The 17,163-nt window shown below is 41.0% G+C and overlaps 1 protein-coding gene across 1 annotated transcript; it reads left to right on the top strand.

Moving 5' to 3' along the window:
- The first annotated feature begins 10,315 nt into the window (after positions 1 to 10,315).
- Positions 10,316 to 12,271, top strand: igfals (insulin-like growth factor binding protein, acid labile subunit). Its single transcript, XM_030090095.1, has 2 exons — positions 10,316 to 10,371; positions 10,531 to 12,271. Exon 2 carries the CDS (start codon positions 10,536 to 10,538, stop codon positions 12,267 to 12,269), a length of 1,734 nt encoding a protein of 577 aa, XP_029945955.1. The 5' UTR covers positions 10,316 to 10,371; positions 10,531 to 10,535; the 3' UTR covers positions 12,270 to 12,271.
- The last annotated feature ends 4,892 nt before the right edge of the window (positions 12,272 to 17,163 follow it).

Here is a 17,163-nt window from a genome sequence, read left to right as displayed (position 1 = left end):
ACGTTCCTCCGGTCTGCATCGCGGTGCAGCTGTGAAACCCTCTAAAACATTACTGGCCTCTTCATCAACGCTGGAAAATCCATGTTGTGTGAGAAAAGTGCTCATTTTGCAGAAGAAACCTGTCAGATAAGTGGAACATAATCTGGTTTGTTTCCATTTTGGTGAAATTCATCAGCAGCATTTATCATTCTGTTCTTTCAAAATATAGAAGTCAAGTCTGTAAAAGTGTAACTGTTGACTTAAATCGAGTTAGGACCCACTGACCAGTCTGTTTCAATGGATTCTGTGAATGTAGTTTCTCATTTGAACGTGCGAGTAAAACTTCCAGAATTCAGGATCAAGTCACTCCCAACAAACACACCAGTCTCTGAAGCCCTCAGATCTGCATAAATGTAAACTGCAGCAGTTGACACATGCTTGATTATGTTTAACAGGTAATTAAGTCCCGTCAGAAAGAAAGCAAAACATTCTGTGAAGCAAAGTAACCTACTATCCATTAAAGACAGTATTATGAATGATTCAACCCGATGATCTGGAACATTCTGCAGAGAAATTAATCTAATTATTCTATTCTTTTATAAGATAAACACCTGATTTCATTAAAATTAGGGTGCACTTTGTCATTTTTACACTGTAATCCCAGCCAGCAAGTATAAAAAGATGCTCACGTCTGCCTGCACGTCTTACTCAAGCGGTTCATTATTTGAAGCAGCTCAGTCTGAATTCATGGCTGCTCCACTAGTGGGAAGTGGGAACTGCTGCTGCCAAGACTGACATTTACGTATTCTCAAGTTTGCATCTCACAGAATTCAATAAAAATGTATAACAAGGCCAATAACAACGCACACTGTTTGTATCATTGTTGATGAATCCACCGACTGTAGACCAAAAAGTTAGGCTTTTTTTCCCGATTGTACTACATATCTACTGACGCTGTTAATCAACTGTATCCACGATTATTCCACAGCCACGTGAGCTCTATCTGTGACGATTCACTGACACAAACAATGTGTATAGTCCCGATCACTGAGTGTTCTCGTTTTGTGAATGCTTCGTTTCCTCTTTGGAAACACTGGAATCATGGTTGTTATTCACAGCTGTTAAAACTGTAGCTGTTGAACAAAAAGATCAGACGTGGTATCACCAGTTCAATCAACCAGTGGAGTGACTTAACAATAGAAATATTCTTGCTATGACTTTCTAAGGCTACACTTTGTAAACATGACGCACCACATTCTTGTCCATATTCTTCACAATTACTCAGCATAGTGTTTACATATATTATTTATGCTGTAACATAAAAAAAAAACATAAAGTCCTGCAAAGAGTCTGTTTGTGTTAAACTATCTGTAACTGCAGTGAACTGTTTCATTGTAGTGTGTTTAATAGTTTGATTTTCCTGCTGATGACCACAATCCCACACTTTGAAAATTACAGTTTCACACATGCCACATAGAAGGTTTTTTTTTTTTTCATAAATCTTGTCCAAACATGTATTATTTGGCACCTCATGAGCATAACATGTTACTGGATATCATTTGAGTTGTGGCTACATCCACAACTGCGGTTTGTTTAACTGACTTACCTCTTTCTTTTGAAATACAGGAAAAAAAAACAAACCCTGATTGACGGCACACCCTGGAGTGCCGGCAGAAAAGCAACACAGAAACACAATCGTGGAAACATAGCTAGTGATTTCTAAAGAGGTAGTTGATCTCACAGTTTTGGTGCTCAGTAAGAAACGATCCCTGCAAAACAATACTGAATGGTCTTATAACGCCGCTCTGCAGTTTACCAGACTTTCTGTTCTCTGGCTGTAAAAAAATAAATGTCATCATACTGTTCTCATTAAAAGTATTTTTTAATAACTGCTTTGTTTCCAGAGTTGCTTGAACTTATAGCTTTATTAGTTTAATTTACTGTTTTGAATCTCAGTGAAAAAAAGATTGCTTCAAGTGGTTTGTTAGTTTTGCCTTTAAGAACAATTTTCCAGAGCAGAAAGTAACAAACCTTGGAGCAAATGTTTGATCACTTTGCTCAGCATTTACTGTATGTGGCTCAACTGCAGTCTTGTTGATCGTTGTCATTAATTTGCTCTTTTTTTCTGAAGAAAATCTAGAAAAACTAGAAGTGCAGTGAAAGGCCCTCAGTTCAGCTCATTATAAATCATCTGCATCAGTCTTTTTATTATTTTGCCTTATTTATTTTGGCCTTTATTCATCCAGGTAAGCTCAAAGAGACACACGCTCTGATTTTCTGTAGCCACTTGTTGAAACACTTGAGCACAAACGCAATTAATTTCACATAAAATGAGAGCCAGAATACCAGAAATGTGCAAGGGCATGTATCAAAAAGAGCAGCGGCATGACGTTCGCAATATATGTGTATTTTTTTTTTCAATGATTAAGAACAATCTCTTGTTTCACTGTGAAGTTTGGTGAAATAATCCCTGTATAACCAGAGGGCTGCAGGTTGGTGCAGGTCAAGAGTCTGTTGCTCAGCTCTCAATCTGAAGGGCCGGGAGGTCTCTCTTTGTTATGCCTTGCCTTTACACAAATTCTCACAAAGACTTGAAAAGTATCCCACAAGGCAGTGGCCGCCTCGGAATAGGTTTCGGACTTGACACATGCGGGTTGCCCCTGTTTACAGCCCGTATCGTCCATCAAAAAAGCTTTTAGCACACCTCAGGGACTGCTGTCATTTTCTTGAAAATGCCAGGAGACATTTTTATTAATTAGCAAATCATGTTTCCTACCGCCAGGGTGGCTCCCGCTGGAAATTCAATCAGCACAATAACCCAGATCAGTCAGACGGTGGGGCACGGCCGTGGACTGGTCTGTAAAGAAAAAACACACACACACAAAAAATCCTGCAGCAGCAACATAACAAGTGTTTTCTCTTTCATGAAACAACGGCAGGTTTGTACTCTTCACATAAACAAGTTAACCCGTTGGGGAAAATGAATTTCAGAAGCTGTTCGTTCGTATTAACACACTGACAAGTGCAGTGGAGGAATAAATTAGGTGTGAAAACGGGTTTTATTCAGAGAATTCCCTCGAGAGTTCACAACTACCTCATGCAATTCTCTTGTTTCTCACAGAAAATGTTGACAATGTTGAAAAAGCCTCTACTTCCACAGACGAGGAGCACAGCCAAGTCAAACTACATGTAGAATACAAATGAACAACTCTCAGAATATAACGCAGCACCTGTTTGTCTTGGATTTTGTAATAGAAACACTAACCAGAGGATGCTGATGTTCCAGGTGTCTTTTTTTCTACGCCCTGCATGCGCATTAAAGTTCCACCTTCTCCACCAACAGCAGGCGGACAAACTGCTGACTCAGCTCTTCCCGAACGCACCGGCTCAAGCTCGTAGCGTGACTTCTTCTGCAAACAAAAGACTCAATTATAAAAATGCAATTACGCCACGAACAGATTGTGTGAGGCGAGTCATTTGCGCTCCCACTGGCATGAGCAAGGATGAATTTTCAGGGGTGTATCGAACGTGTATCATTGTGCCAAACGTACGCCGAACACGTCTAATTAAATTGCTTCACAGTGCTGCGGCTGCAGGATTACTTTCACTGTATCATCGAATATGTCTCTTCAGTTTGAGACTCACATACGATTATTTAATGAACACAATCGGCAAAAAAGGGCCGTGCATTATAAATAGGAGCCCGGCGAGAGGCCTGAAATGACAAGCTGTCCACATTTCTTTGCCGCCGACATAAAGAAGTGGACAGGCTGTGGATCCTGCAACAGATGCAACGTGCATGAGCTAATGCTTATTCAAAAAAAAAAAAAACATGATATTCATCCCAATTTGAGTCATAATGCAAGATTATGAGAGACACTGCAGTGTTTTAGTGGAGGAACGCAGCTGTGGCATTAAAATAATAAAGCGTTTCATAAGCAGCAGTAATTGTCATATCAGTTATACCTGAAGGTCTGAGGTAATATAACAGTTTTTATTACATATATATACATTTATGGTTGAGTTTAAAAAGGCAGTGTGTAGGATTTAACTGTGAAGTTCAGGCAAATGACTAAATGTATTTCTAGTGTTTTTCCCAGCACATCAAGAACCTGCAGGTATTTACATAGTTGGTTCCTTTTCTACTGTATAAACATGAATAAGGCTCCTTATGTCAACATATAAAGTTGTATTGAAATTGTTGTGTTGAAATTTCAATTAAGCGGTTTTGGTTTTGCATTTAGGGCAGAAAGACAAGATAAATCTCATTTGCTGACTTTGTTTTGAAGGTTTGAAATTGTTGATTCACTTTCAGGGGAGTAAAACAGTTGCATTAGCTGATAACAGTGATGTGGCGGCCTGCTGGCCAGGAGTTTGATCCCCATGGCTTAAAATATTGCTGCTCTTTTTAAAAAATATCTGAGAAACACGAAGTATAATTATCAAAACATTGTGTCCCTTCTAATACGGGACATTTCTATGGGGATATGGTGAGATTTGAAAGAGCATCTAAAGCATAACAGATGTTTAATATTGACAGAACTGTTGTGCTCAGTGAAGCCAGAGCTTCAGATTAATCCCTCCTCCAACGACGGGAGAAGCAACACAGCCTTCATTATGGAAACAGCAACAAACAGCTTGGAGCAGAGGGTTTGTAAGAGGGACGAGCACACAGATTAGAACGGCGGAGCCGCTCTGAGACAAGCCTCCAGAGTCGAGACAACGCTGGCAACGGAAGGTCATCGTGTCGTTTCAGCTTTGATGAAGTTTATAGTCGAGCTCAGATGATGTTTCCAAGCCATATTTGACCACAACGTAAAACAGATATGCAGTATTCAGTATCGATCGCTTGACATTATATTCTAATCAAGTTAAGACTTTTAACTTCAATCTCTCCACTTCTCCTCGTCCTGATCCGTTTTCAGGGCACCGCTCTGATGCCTCCTGAAAAAAGATCGCCTCAACAGAAAGATTTAGAGGTCCACAGGGAACGCTGTGCTCCAGTCTGAAGGACAGTCTGAAGGAGGAGGGAGAAACCCTTCCCGCTCATATCTGGACGTGCGTGTGTGTGTGTGTGTGTGTGTGTGTGTGTGTGTGTGTGTGAAGCTCTTTTGGATGGTTTTTCTTTGTCGTTTTAGCCCACGCAGTAAAATGATCTTCACGTGATCCAGATGACGATGCGGTGAATGTACATTTCAAATTTTCGAAAATTTCAACCTAAATTTGAAATTAATTGATAATTTAAGATGCCAAGGCAGCTAAAGGCTTACTGCTATATTAGTGGCAGTTCATAGACAGCTGCCGCAGTCATCTCTGCATTATCCATAAGGACGGTTTTCTTTGATTTCCAACCTTTTTCTGCCCAAATTTAATTGTAGTAAAGTTTTACAAATGAACCTCACCATGCACACAGAATGCACATTAAAAGACGTGTGAGGTTAGCAGCTCCAACATTATCACTGTCACATGGTTGTGGAAGTAATAACAGCTGTTGAGGGATGAGGCAGCTATACAGACAAACTTTTTCACACTAAAGCATATGTGAGTCCTGTGCTACAGTACCTGTTTATAAGAAAGAACAATTAACTGTCTTTCCAATCCCAAGGGCTCAGTGTTCTGTTTTTATATACAGTATATATTATTGACCTACACTTCCAGCCACATTAACCCACTCTACGCCCTAATGTGGAGTAAAAGCCATGGGCTATAGGTTGATCTGGCTCCCGTTACATTTATCACCTTACAAAGACACATTTCCTGCTCAGGATGAACAAATAGGTCATAACTGGAGTGAGAGATGTTTTCAGACCCTGCCTACTGCCATCTGTGATCGTTTTCCTTCTTCATTACGACAAGAGCGCCTGTCACTCTCGATCTGACTCGGAACAATGCAGGGAAAACTGTCACCAAGATGATATAACGCATACAGAAGATAATGGAGGGGTGTTTCGCATCAGAATGCAAACGATAAATTCACTTTGAGAAGACAAAACATGAGCAGAACATCCAGAAAAGGAAGAAGAAAGTCCAGATGCTTGCAGAGATCAGGCAGAGGTGACTGTCCTCTGCACGATACCAAGTCAACGTGTGCAATGATAGGATTCTCAATAAGTTTAAATCCTTCAGTCGATTATTTCAATGTCTCTGTGCTTTCAAATGACGCCCCTAATTCACATGAGCTGTGACTATGTGTTTTCTTTCTACTGTATTTCTAACCCCCTGGATCAGTACAGTTACTACTGGTTATTTAGAGGATAGAAGAAGCAGTAGCTGTGTCCGACAAGACGTACAAATGAATTCATTTGCAATATTTTCAACTTTAAACAACATAAATAACCATTAACAATAAATAACAGATGCAACATATATTAGATGCATGAATTACTGAAAAGATAAGTCGGTTAGATGGAGAGCGTTTCCTTATTCAATCTTGTCTTAATTACAATTATTTACAGATCAGTAACAAAATGTGTAAAACAATACTGAACAATATCTCCTCACGATTACCACCGGCGATTAAACTCCAGTGCCACTCAGACGAGTGATTCGCTGCCAACATGAGAGTTGCAAAAAACAAACAAGAACTTAATGAACCAAAGAAAAAAACCCATCAAACCAGGGATGTCAAACAAGAGGCTCGTTTTAGTGTTTTTCTCTCATTGCAACAAGACAAAACAGTCATCGCTAATAAGATAACAGCAAAGAATGAAATGGAAAGATCCACATCCAATCTTTCAAGCTAAAGAAGGTGATTTCAATAAGCGGTGGTGATTTGCTCAGATCTCAGTCCTTGAAGCACCAGGAGCTGAGTTAGAGCACTTTGCTCTGCCTCTTCCCTCCTGGAAAGCGGAGCAGTGGCTGAGCTGCCGGTGGTATTATTAGCCCCTGCAGGGGTGTGAGGTGACACCAGAGTTCAGAACTGCATCGAACCACCCTCACCTTAATGGGTGGACGGCTCCAGAGACACTGTCTTATTTAAACAGCCTTTCTCCACGCAGACAAGCCACGCGCCTTTGTTCCCAGTCTGACTGCGCACCGGTGGATGGCAGTGTCGACTGAGCCACTTTTCATTCAGAATAAAGTCAAACTGGTGGATGTTTACAGGAAACTCTTTGGTTTTTTTTCTTTGCTGTTGAAGCTGTGTCTGCGACAGAAAAAAAGGGAAATAATGTTTTCACCCCCTCCTTTCTTTCTCAGATGTTCTGGCAGTGTCAGAGCAGCAGAGCAGAGAAATGAAGGTAATTCCTTTGGCTCCATTCCATGCATCACTTTACAACATATGAGATGCAACAGATGAGACCAACAGGAGGAGCCGACATTCTGCTCTTCCAGACGCTGCAGCGGCCCCAGAAGGGGGGCTGTGTTTCCCTGCATCGAGCCTCTGGAGACCAAAGCCTTTAGTTTCAGACATTCAACTGGCTTTTTATGCAATCAAGACTCAATTCAAACCGAACTAGTCTTTGTTTCAGAAATTCACACTATGGCATCGAAAAAAAGACTTAACCTGTTATAGTGAAGAATGTTTTAAATAGTTATTATTGCAGCCGTCATGGCTGTTATTGCACCTTTGTCCTTTTTTTCATTCAAATTTTTCATTTCATTTTAATTAAAACTACTTCAGTTGTAAAATATGTACTTAGAAACATTGTTAATTGTTTTACCCTACACTTATTTCTTTTTGTCATAGTTTCTAAAAAAAAAAACTGCGAAAGGATAAAATGACAGTGAAAAGGCTGAAGACTCCCTCCACAACACCTGTTTAACCTGAGTGAAGCTCTGGTTCCTGACACAGTCTTGTATATTTGTCAAAGCAACATGTTTTGTGGTTTCAAAGGTGAACCTGCAATCACAGTCAAAAAAAACAAAACAAACAAACAAAAAAAAAAAACAGAAAACAAACAGAGAAGGGCTAAAGTAATGTGTGAGTCACAAACATTAATTTGGTCTCTGACTAATTTAAAACCCAACCTGCCCACAATGGTTTTGTGTCACTCGGATGAGTGTTTCAAAGTATTTATAACCAGATGAACTGTTCATGATGACATTGTTTTATTAATATATCTGAGGTGACTGAGAAAAATCAAACAAGTTCACCCATCCATCCGTACTCCACTAATGAGGCAGAATCTCAACTCAAACCCAATGGACTTATGGAAAAGCGCTTATATAGCATGAATTTCTTTTGAACTCCATATGAGGACTTGCCTGGCGTATTTTTGCGGGGAACAAGGAAGAGCTTCGTCACTGTTCATCATGCCTCCATTCCATTCAGATTGACATCGTGCCTCGCAGGCCTGTTCTCGGCCTGCTGAGGAAGCACAAAAATCCATTCTGAATTATTTGAGAGAATTATCCTTTCAGAAGCGAGCAGTCACAAAATTTACAGCCACAGCAGCAGTCTCTGCCACTCACTATTAAGGCCCCCCCCCCCCCCCCCCCCCCCACTCAAGGAGCCAACAGCAACCGACAAACCTTTGTGTCTGGTTGAGTGCCTGGGAATGAGCCAATTAGAGGTGTTTGTCAGGGGGAGCAACAATCATGAAGCAACTCACCATGGCAGCCACTCTGCAAGGCCACTTTTATTTTTGACTGGAACAGTAGCAAAAAAAAAAAAAAACTGCAATGTTTTATTTATGAGTGTATGAAAAAAATACTTGATATCTGCCAAATTCCATTCCCACTACTGATAGAGTGCAGCATATGCAATATACAATAACACTGCAATGGGTTTAACATATCTATCCAATGTTACTGAAACAAACATAATGTTAAAATGATGTGTTTGTCATTCTGCTCGCACTCATCAGATTGTCGACTGAACTGTTTTTGGTCAGTCTTTTAGACTATTAGAAGTGTGTTTTTCTTCCCAAGGCTTCAGAACAAGATGTGACAACAGAGCAGCAGTGCTCTCTGCTGGCAAGAGACGTTGCAATTACACTTTAATCAACTTCTCCGGTTCCCAAGCAGAGGTCAAAAAACAAATCTGGGGTTTAAACACACATTAGGAATGTTGCAGTGGAGACACAACAAGATTTTATGTCATTAAAAGTGTACACAAAATTGTATTTCAGAACAAAAACAGTCAGATAAACATAAAAAAGCTACACAATCAGTACATACGTTTAGATTTTTCCCATTTTATAACTGCAATGAACACAGTTTCTTTTCAATTAACATCAATCTGTATGGACACACACACACAATTACAACAGATGATGCACAAAATTATAAGAAAAGCTTTAAAAAACAAGAAATATTGATTATTATCATAATAATAGTACTATTTAATTACTCCATATGATTGATAGGATAATAACTCGTAGCTTGAGGCAGGTGAACCTTATACTCACTAAAACAGCAGATCAGAGTTTGAGTCTCATCATTCCGGACTGAGATGCTGTATTTAACTTAAAATTTCTCCACAGTGTTATGAATGTGTGTTGGATAATATTATTTAGATATGGTTGCCCTTTAGAGCGTGACCAGTTCGTGGTTTCCGAAAAACCTAGATACCAAGTCAAAAAGTAAACACAAAGTTAGTCATTACAATCAGAGATGTGATTAGGGAATGGACCTCTGAAACCGGACTCATCTCACACTGTCCAGTGTGACTGAACGCGAATAAAGAGGTAATGTCCCAGGTTAGGAGGATTACTTTGATTTGTACCATTTTTAGAGTCAGTCACATGCAGTATACTGTGCACAAAAGTACAAAGGTTGTAGCACAAAAACTAAGTATTTACAGTATTTCGCTGTCAATATTTTCATTTTTGAGTGAGAAAGTGAAAAAACTGATGTCAAAATATTGAAACGACCAAGTGGTAGAAAAGGAAAATAAGAGTGGTTCAGAGAGATTAATTCAGTCAAGGGTCAAGAGCACTGGGTTCCTCTTATCTTGTTGCCACTGTATATCAGTTAAAATCTACAGTAAATGCACTCAGTGGCAGGACCCTGGCTTTAGTAAACACCCAAAGGCCGTTCCTGGTGACGCCTTCATACAGCTGAGTATTGAAAACATGTGAGCATTACAGAAATAACCTCGGTAAATTTATAAAAGATGGTCAGAATTTCAAATCTGTGTAATGACTAACTTACGAAAGCAACTATTTATCCAAATATCTGAATGAAGAACGGAAGTAGCAACTCATTGTCCCTGGAATTATCATTGGAATTACTGACATCGGCACTAGGAAACTTTAAGGGGGAACTCTGAGCAAATGTTCATGAAAATTTGAGAAGTTGCTTGGAAATGAATGGGTTAATAGGGCACATTCACTCAGTGGACTTAAAAAAAAAAGTGTTTGGGGGCTTGGCAGACTTTCTATTTGCATACAAACAATTGCACAAGGATCAGTCATTCAGTATTCCACAGCAGGACCACTGAGACCTAAGGTAAGAAACCCAATTCAGGGCTTTCAGCATTTCAATTCTACACTTCAAAGTTTTTTAAAAAAACAAAAACAAATTAATGCATGATGTTTTGCAAAGAGCTGCATGTTCTTCAGTGAACTGACAAAGCATCAATATCTTGGTGTCACTATTCATCCACAGCTGGGATGCAAACTGTAGTGCTGTTTGTGTTGTGGGGACTGGGGACATCACTGGTGTTGCCAGACCCGGAGCCAGCAACAGAGCAGGTGGCAGAAGAAGCCATTCCCTGTTCGAAGGGCTGCACCTGTCTCTACGATGACTACAGCCTGGAGCTCAACATGTACTGCAGCGCTCGCAACTTCACGCAAGTGCCGGCGGACATGCCAGCATCGACCCATTCTCTCTGGCTGGATGGAAACTTGTTCACCTCGCTTCCAGCTGCATCTTTTAGGGAGCTTACAAACCTGGATTTTTTGAACCTGCAGAATGGCCAGTTGACGACCCTTGACCCACAGGCCTTCAGAGGACTTAAGACACTTGCACACATCCACCTTGAGCGGAATCGCCTGCGCGTGCTGCCTGCTACAATTTTCCAGAATACACCAAACCTAGCTTCACTAAGTCTGCATAACAATCAGATCGGTCGCATCGAGGACAGACTCTTTGCCGGACTTTCACAAATGTGGCTTCTTAATCTGGGATGGAACTCAATTACGGTCTTACCTGAGGCAGTTTTTCAAGACCTGCAAGGCCTTCGAGAGCTGATTCTTGCAGGAAATCGACTCGCTTACTTACAGCTACAGCTTTTTCAAAATCTTGGTGAGCTTAAAGAGTTGGACCTGACGGGAAATTACCTCAAGGTGATCAAAGCCAATGTATTTGCGAAACTTACAAAGCTGCAAAAGCTTTACCTGGCCCAGAATCAAATTGTGACTGTGGTACCGAGAGCTTTCGTGGGCATGAAATCACTCAGATGGCTGGATCTGACAAACAACAAGCTGGCCTCTCTGCATGACGACACCTTCCTGGGCCTGCACAGTCTTCACGTACTGCGCCTGTCCAACAACTCCATCAATGCAATCAGGCCCAGAACTTTCCGTGATCTGCAATACTTGGAAGAACTGCAGCTCAGTCACAACAAGATTCAAACCCTGGGAGAGAGGATCTTTGAAGGGCTCGGCCATCTGGAGGTCCTGCAGCTAGAACACAATCAGGTGCAGGAGGCCCAAGTGGGCAGTTTCACGGGCCTCTCTCATGTTGCTGTCATCAACCTGTCAGGAAGCTGCTTCCTCAGTCTGCCAGACCAAATGTTCAATGGCCTGTCGAAGCTTCACAGCCTGCATCTGGACAGAGGTTGTCTAACAAGGATCACAGCTCAAGCCTTTACTGGGCTCTCTGGTCTCCGAAGGCTTTTCCTGCAACACAACAACATCTCTGTTGTGGAGCATCAGAGCTTTGCAGATCTAGCAGGTCTGCTGGGACTGGACCTGAGTTTCAACAAGCTGGAAGTTCTCACTAATGACGCACTCTCTGGCCTCACGAATGTGGAGTACTTGCTGTTGTCCAATAATGAATGTCAGCAGTTTTTGCAAAATGGAACAAAACAGTTACTTCCAAAGCTGCGCTACCTGGACATGCGAGCTAACGCCCTGACCAACATGGTCCCCGACTTCTCTGACACCATGGAAAAACTGTTGCTGTCTGGAAACCAATGGAAATGTGACTGCAGCTCCCTCCCACTCAGAAACTACAGCCTGAGGAATCCACAGGTGGTACCTCGGCGAGTCGAGACCCACGCCGAGGGTGAAGAACCCGACTCAACCATCACCATATACAACAACATCACATGCACCAGCCCAACACGTGTAGCCGGTCAAGACCTTCGGGATGTTGACAGTGAACATTTCCTAACCTGCTAGAGAGGACACATTAATTGGTACACAGAAAAAGGAACCTACAAAACTGCAGCCTACCGAATGCCAATTCTTCACCTCTGTTTTCAGCATCACAGTAATACTTCTGTGCGTGTTTCAGTTTCTTACTGAATATAATCTACTACCAAACAGATTCACAAAAAATTGTTTTTGTTTTTTTTTTTATCTTTGTGATAAACAATTCTGGGAACTTAAGGTTTAGCTTTGTGGAGTTGTGTAAATTGTACATGTAAACAGAAGAAGATTTTATGTGGTTTTGAACTAATCCATAGTGAATGATTTGTCAATATTGAACTAATAATAATAATCAAATCAAATTAGAGTGTAATCAACTGACAAGATGTGAGAGTTACTGTTTTTGTAGATTTGCTTGCTATAAGAAGATTTAATAAAAGCGGAGTCAATTGTGATGGCACTGCAGCTGTTTGTTTTGATTATATGTTTGAATTTATTATTTATATGTGCTTTCACCTGTTCTTCAACACATATGAATGGTTTAAAACAGGGGTGAAGGAGTGACTAACAAAGTCTAGTTCAGGAGCCACATATAGTCCAATTTTATCTTGAGTGGTCCATGCCTGTTTAATACTGCCATAATAACCTCTACACCTTTTCTTTGCTGTGGCATTGAGCACACGCGATGAAAAAGTCGATATTTTCATAAAACCAAACAATCACGACCAAAAATGACTGCAATCTCAACATGAAGTCAAATTTAATGATACCTTCTGGTGTAAATGCAGTGAAACATCATGCCTCTGAGGCTAGTTTGAGTGCAACAATCTTTCATGCCAGCATAATTGCTAGTCGGGTGTCAATGTTGTGTTGTGTCCACTACTCCAAAAAATGTAAAAAGGATTATTTTCTTTTAAATTTTCCCAATTTTCTTGACAGGCCGGACTGTCGCTTTTTGTGGGCTGTTTTGGCCAACAGGCCTCATGCTTGACACCCTTAATTTAACAATCTGTGCCAAAGGAATTACTGAAAAAAAGTAAAAAAGTAAAAAAAAAAGTAGTGCCGCATCGAAAATAGATACCTTAAAGTTTAAAAATGTACATTCACATCTTAAACAATAAGTGTATGTGTTAAAAAAACGCCTTTGCTCTCTATATTTTGATTTACGATATAAACTTACCTTTCACTCTCAACACTCATGCCAATGAAATATCTTTCAAAAGAAGGTAAATTTAGCAGTTGATATTATCAAGAAAATCCAGAGTTTTTAACAAAACCAATAAGTAGTAGCCTCAACTTACCTAAGTTATGACACCCACAAAACATAGCTTTTGTAGCTTGAGGTTAAAAGCTATTTCAAATGTTGTAGACTCTCCTTTCTTCAGAAAGACACGTGCAATAATAGGTCGCGTTGTTTCCTGCAGCACTTGAACGCATCACAGTTTGAAGCACACGTGCTGGGAGCTTCCCGTTGCCAGGAGCAACCGAGATTCATGAAGTCCTCACTTGCGGCACAGAAGCGATATAGTCTTCATTTTTTGGGTTAAAAAAATGACCTCTAACCCATTCTCTTTTCGGAATTCGATTTTGGAGAGCGTTAAACCTTTTCTACCAACCACTGATTTTAATTTCCCTTCGGTAAGTTGTTCTTTTTCTCGATTCTAATGTGGGCCAAACTTCCACTAACGGAGAAATGCGACGTTTATTTATCTTAGAGCATTTTATCTACTATTAAAATATATCAAATAACATGCCTTGTCTCTGCACACTGACGAAAACGAGATTGTCCCCATTTATGAGAGACCAGCAGGACTTTCATTGAATGTTCTTGAAGATCTTGACATCATTTCTGGGGAATTAAATGAACTAGAGGTCAGTGGCCTTTAGTTTGTGGATTGCTGTTATAAATCAACAAACACTCATACTAAACAACACTTTAGTTCATTGCACTTGTCCTATGGTAGTTTTCATGCATATTCACTTATATATTCTGTTTAGGTTTTACTGAAAAATCAGAACACTTCAGTAATGTAACAGTATTTTTACCTGAATTATCTCTATGTAGCCATTGACAACACTGAAAAAAAATACACAAAGGAAAGTCATTTGTTTCTAATGACACACCACATCCAACATGTACACTCATCTCATTGGGTTTTTCACATTTAGAGCATATTCTAAAGCATTTTAATAAATAAGGTGAAGAAACCTAATCAGTATGTTAAAATGATTCTGTGAATCTGTATATTTTGCTTATACCTCACAGAAAAAAACTGTGTCCTCTGTTATCTCTGTCTGTTTTGCCATTCAGGAGCTCGTGAAGCATCAATCCTCTGAAGAGATTTGCAAACAGTCAATTAATGATGATGAAACTTTAGAAAAGATCACTGCGTCTAATGTTGAGGTTGGTTATGCCGATCGGTAGCCATTTAGTGAAGCGCAGTGAAAACAAATTTCAAAGCAACTTTCTTTTTTAAATTCCTTTATTAAAGGGACCCACTTGTGAGAGCAATGTCATGGCACTGAATGGTGAAACCAAGCTGAATGTGGATGGCACACAAACAGATGAGGCCGTCCCTGTCCTCTCCTTTGCAGTGAGTTTGGAAATGTTGAAAGAGCACAGATGAAATGCAAGGAAATCTCCTCTTTTATCCAAACCCCAAACAAACCATTCTCAAACTCCAGAATGCCATCTCTCTTTGGAAATCATAGAATCTGATGAAAATAAGAGAAATATCTGTCGCTGTTTTTATAAACACAGCCTACCTTCAGGACCGACACGTTAGTAATCACTGCTTCTTGCATGTTTAGAAGCTCGATCAGTGGGATTTGGATGCCGTCCTTGAAAATGTCAAAAAGGACTGGACTTCCCACCAGCAGTACGCGTGGGCTGAGCCTGTAAAAATCCATCCAGGTAAATCGTTTTATTTCAAAGAGCTTAAATCTTGAATCTTACACTGCAGTTTGAATCTGATCTCCTTTATAGGTGGTGATGAAAAGTCCCAGGGGGACATAATGGAGAGATTAGTTGCTTTCTCTGAGAACCTCTGTGTTCCTAAACCTGAGAAAAGCACAAAGGTTATTAGGCAAGTACTTTTCTGGTTCAGGTATCGTGTCTAGAAATGTTATATATTCATATTAATCAGTTTGTTCTTGTAGAATTAAATACTATGAGAGACAAATCAGTGGAAAAAAAGGGAACCGAGCTGGACACTCACTACCAGGAATTTCCCACTGTTTACAGTGACTTCTGTTGCCCCGATTCCTCGATTGAGCCAGAAGGAACATCATCTGATAGTTTATCACCAGCCAGAAGCAGAACTCACCAGGAAACACTGCTCACTGAGGAACACAACACTGAAGTGCTCACTGGCCAGACCGGGTAAAATTAAAACTTACTGTTCAACACTGTTCAGCTAAAAACACAAAGCAGCAGCTGAATGGATTCCCTGTCTTACATTCTGCACTACCAGTCACCTGCAAGAATGCACAAAGAAGCAGACACTTCAGCGTAAAGAAAACAAAGAAATCCTCAAGCAACTGATCAAACGTCAACCAACAAAGTCTGTGAACCTGAAGCAGCCGGCTGCTGAGCAGACTGACGCTCTGTATCATTCTGTAAGTGCCACAAGTTTTTAACATCAAGCTGAAGCACCGATGCTCAGATTTATTGTGATTCTTTTCTCAGGAGGCGTCTCATTCAGAGTCTGTGAGTCCGCTCCCGGTAGATATCGAAAGCCAGGAGTGCATGTTGCTGACTGTCCACCTCTGCAGTCCTGGGATGGCTGGAAAAAGAGCTCATCGAAATAAAAAGCATTTGTGTCCAGCTGCAGACAAAGCGCACATCTACAACACTTTAGTGGCTTGGTTCTTATCTTTGGTGAGTCTCTTCTGATGTCTCCACATCGTCTGTTGTGTTTCTTCATGCCTGCTGTCAATTTCTCTTTGTTTTTCTGCTTTTAGACGGACTCAGCCAGTGGTCTAACTGATGGCCATGCAGGAGGAAAAGTCCCTTTCTGGGTTGCTGGACTTCAGCAGCAGTGGACGCAGGATGGACTGGCTTTACATGTTTTAGCTGTGGCCCATCGCTGTTCCACATCAAGGGTAAAGACAAACAAAAATACCCTCTGACATTGTTTGAACTTGATGCAGATGCTTATCTTATTGTTTTGGTTTTTTTTTTAGAAAAGAGACAAAGATGTCCATACACCTTTCTATAACCAAGTGTCGAGGTTCCTGTCTGTGACGTCTCTCCCAGTTATTGCAACCTGGCTACCTGCGCTGAAACCCCTGCTGGAGAAGCAGCATATTTCCTCACTCATCCACCTGCCGTCCTCCTGTTTGAATTGTTTTGTCTCTGCTACGTCCAACAGAGTGGTGGGTTGATGCAGAGAGGATGTTTTGGAAGCCCTCTGAAGATTTCGTCTTTTATCGCCTGGTGTTTTGACCCTGAGCTTCGTATTTCAGGTCATAGAGAAGACGTTTGGTGTCAGTCCCGGGTTTTACTGGCAGACCGTGGAAACTCAGGAACGTAGTTTCAAGGCAAGAGAAACTCTACAGGCGCTGCATACGGAGGTGTCGGTGTTTCTGGGGCGCGGCGGCTTCTTTAAGCGTCCTCTCTTAACGCACTACGCCCTGCACGCGGTGTTCGACGCCGGCCTCGATGTGTGCGGCCTCAGGCTGCTTTATCCACCGCTGGAGCTCCTGGGTGAAAGTGCCGGTGAGACATAACACCTGCCATCTGTTATTAGAGTTTTACCTGCTCCACATGGTTGGTTGGTTGTGTTGTACGCAGTGTTTTTTCTTCTCCAGTTAGCCAGAGAGATGTCGAGTCCTGTTCGGCCATCCTGGCTCTGGCTCTTCGAGGTCCTCGTGCGCTGCCTTTGGTGATGAATTTAACCAGCTTCCTGGATCTCCAGCTGTT

This window comes from Salarias fasciatus, chromosome 4 (genome assembly GCF_902148845.1).
Source record: "Salarias fasciatus chromosome 4, fSalaFa1.1, whole genome shotgun sequence".
Classification (NCBI taxonomy): Eukaryota; Metazoa; Chordata; class Actinopteri; order Blenniiformes; family Blenniidae; genus Salarias; species Salarias fasciatus.
Note: the sequence above shows the minus strand (reverse complement) of the source record. Positions and strands in the feature narration are given on the sequence as shown.

What these genes read in the sequence shown, in the direction of transcription:
- igfals (XM_030090095.1), top strand. Translation starts at nt 10,536, where the DNA reads ATGCAAACTGTAGTGCTGTTTGTGTTGTGGGGACTGGGGACATCACTG.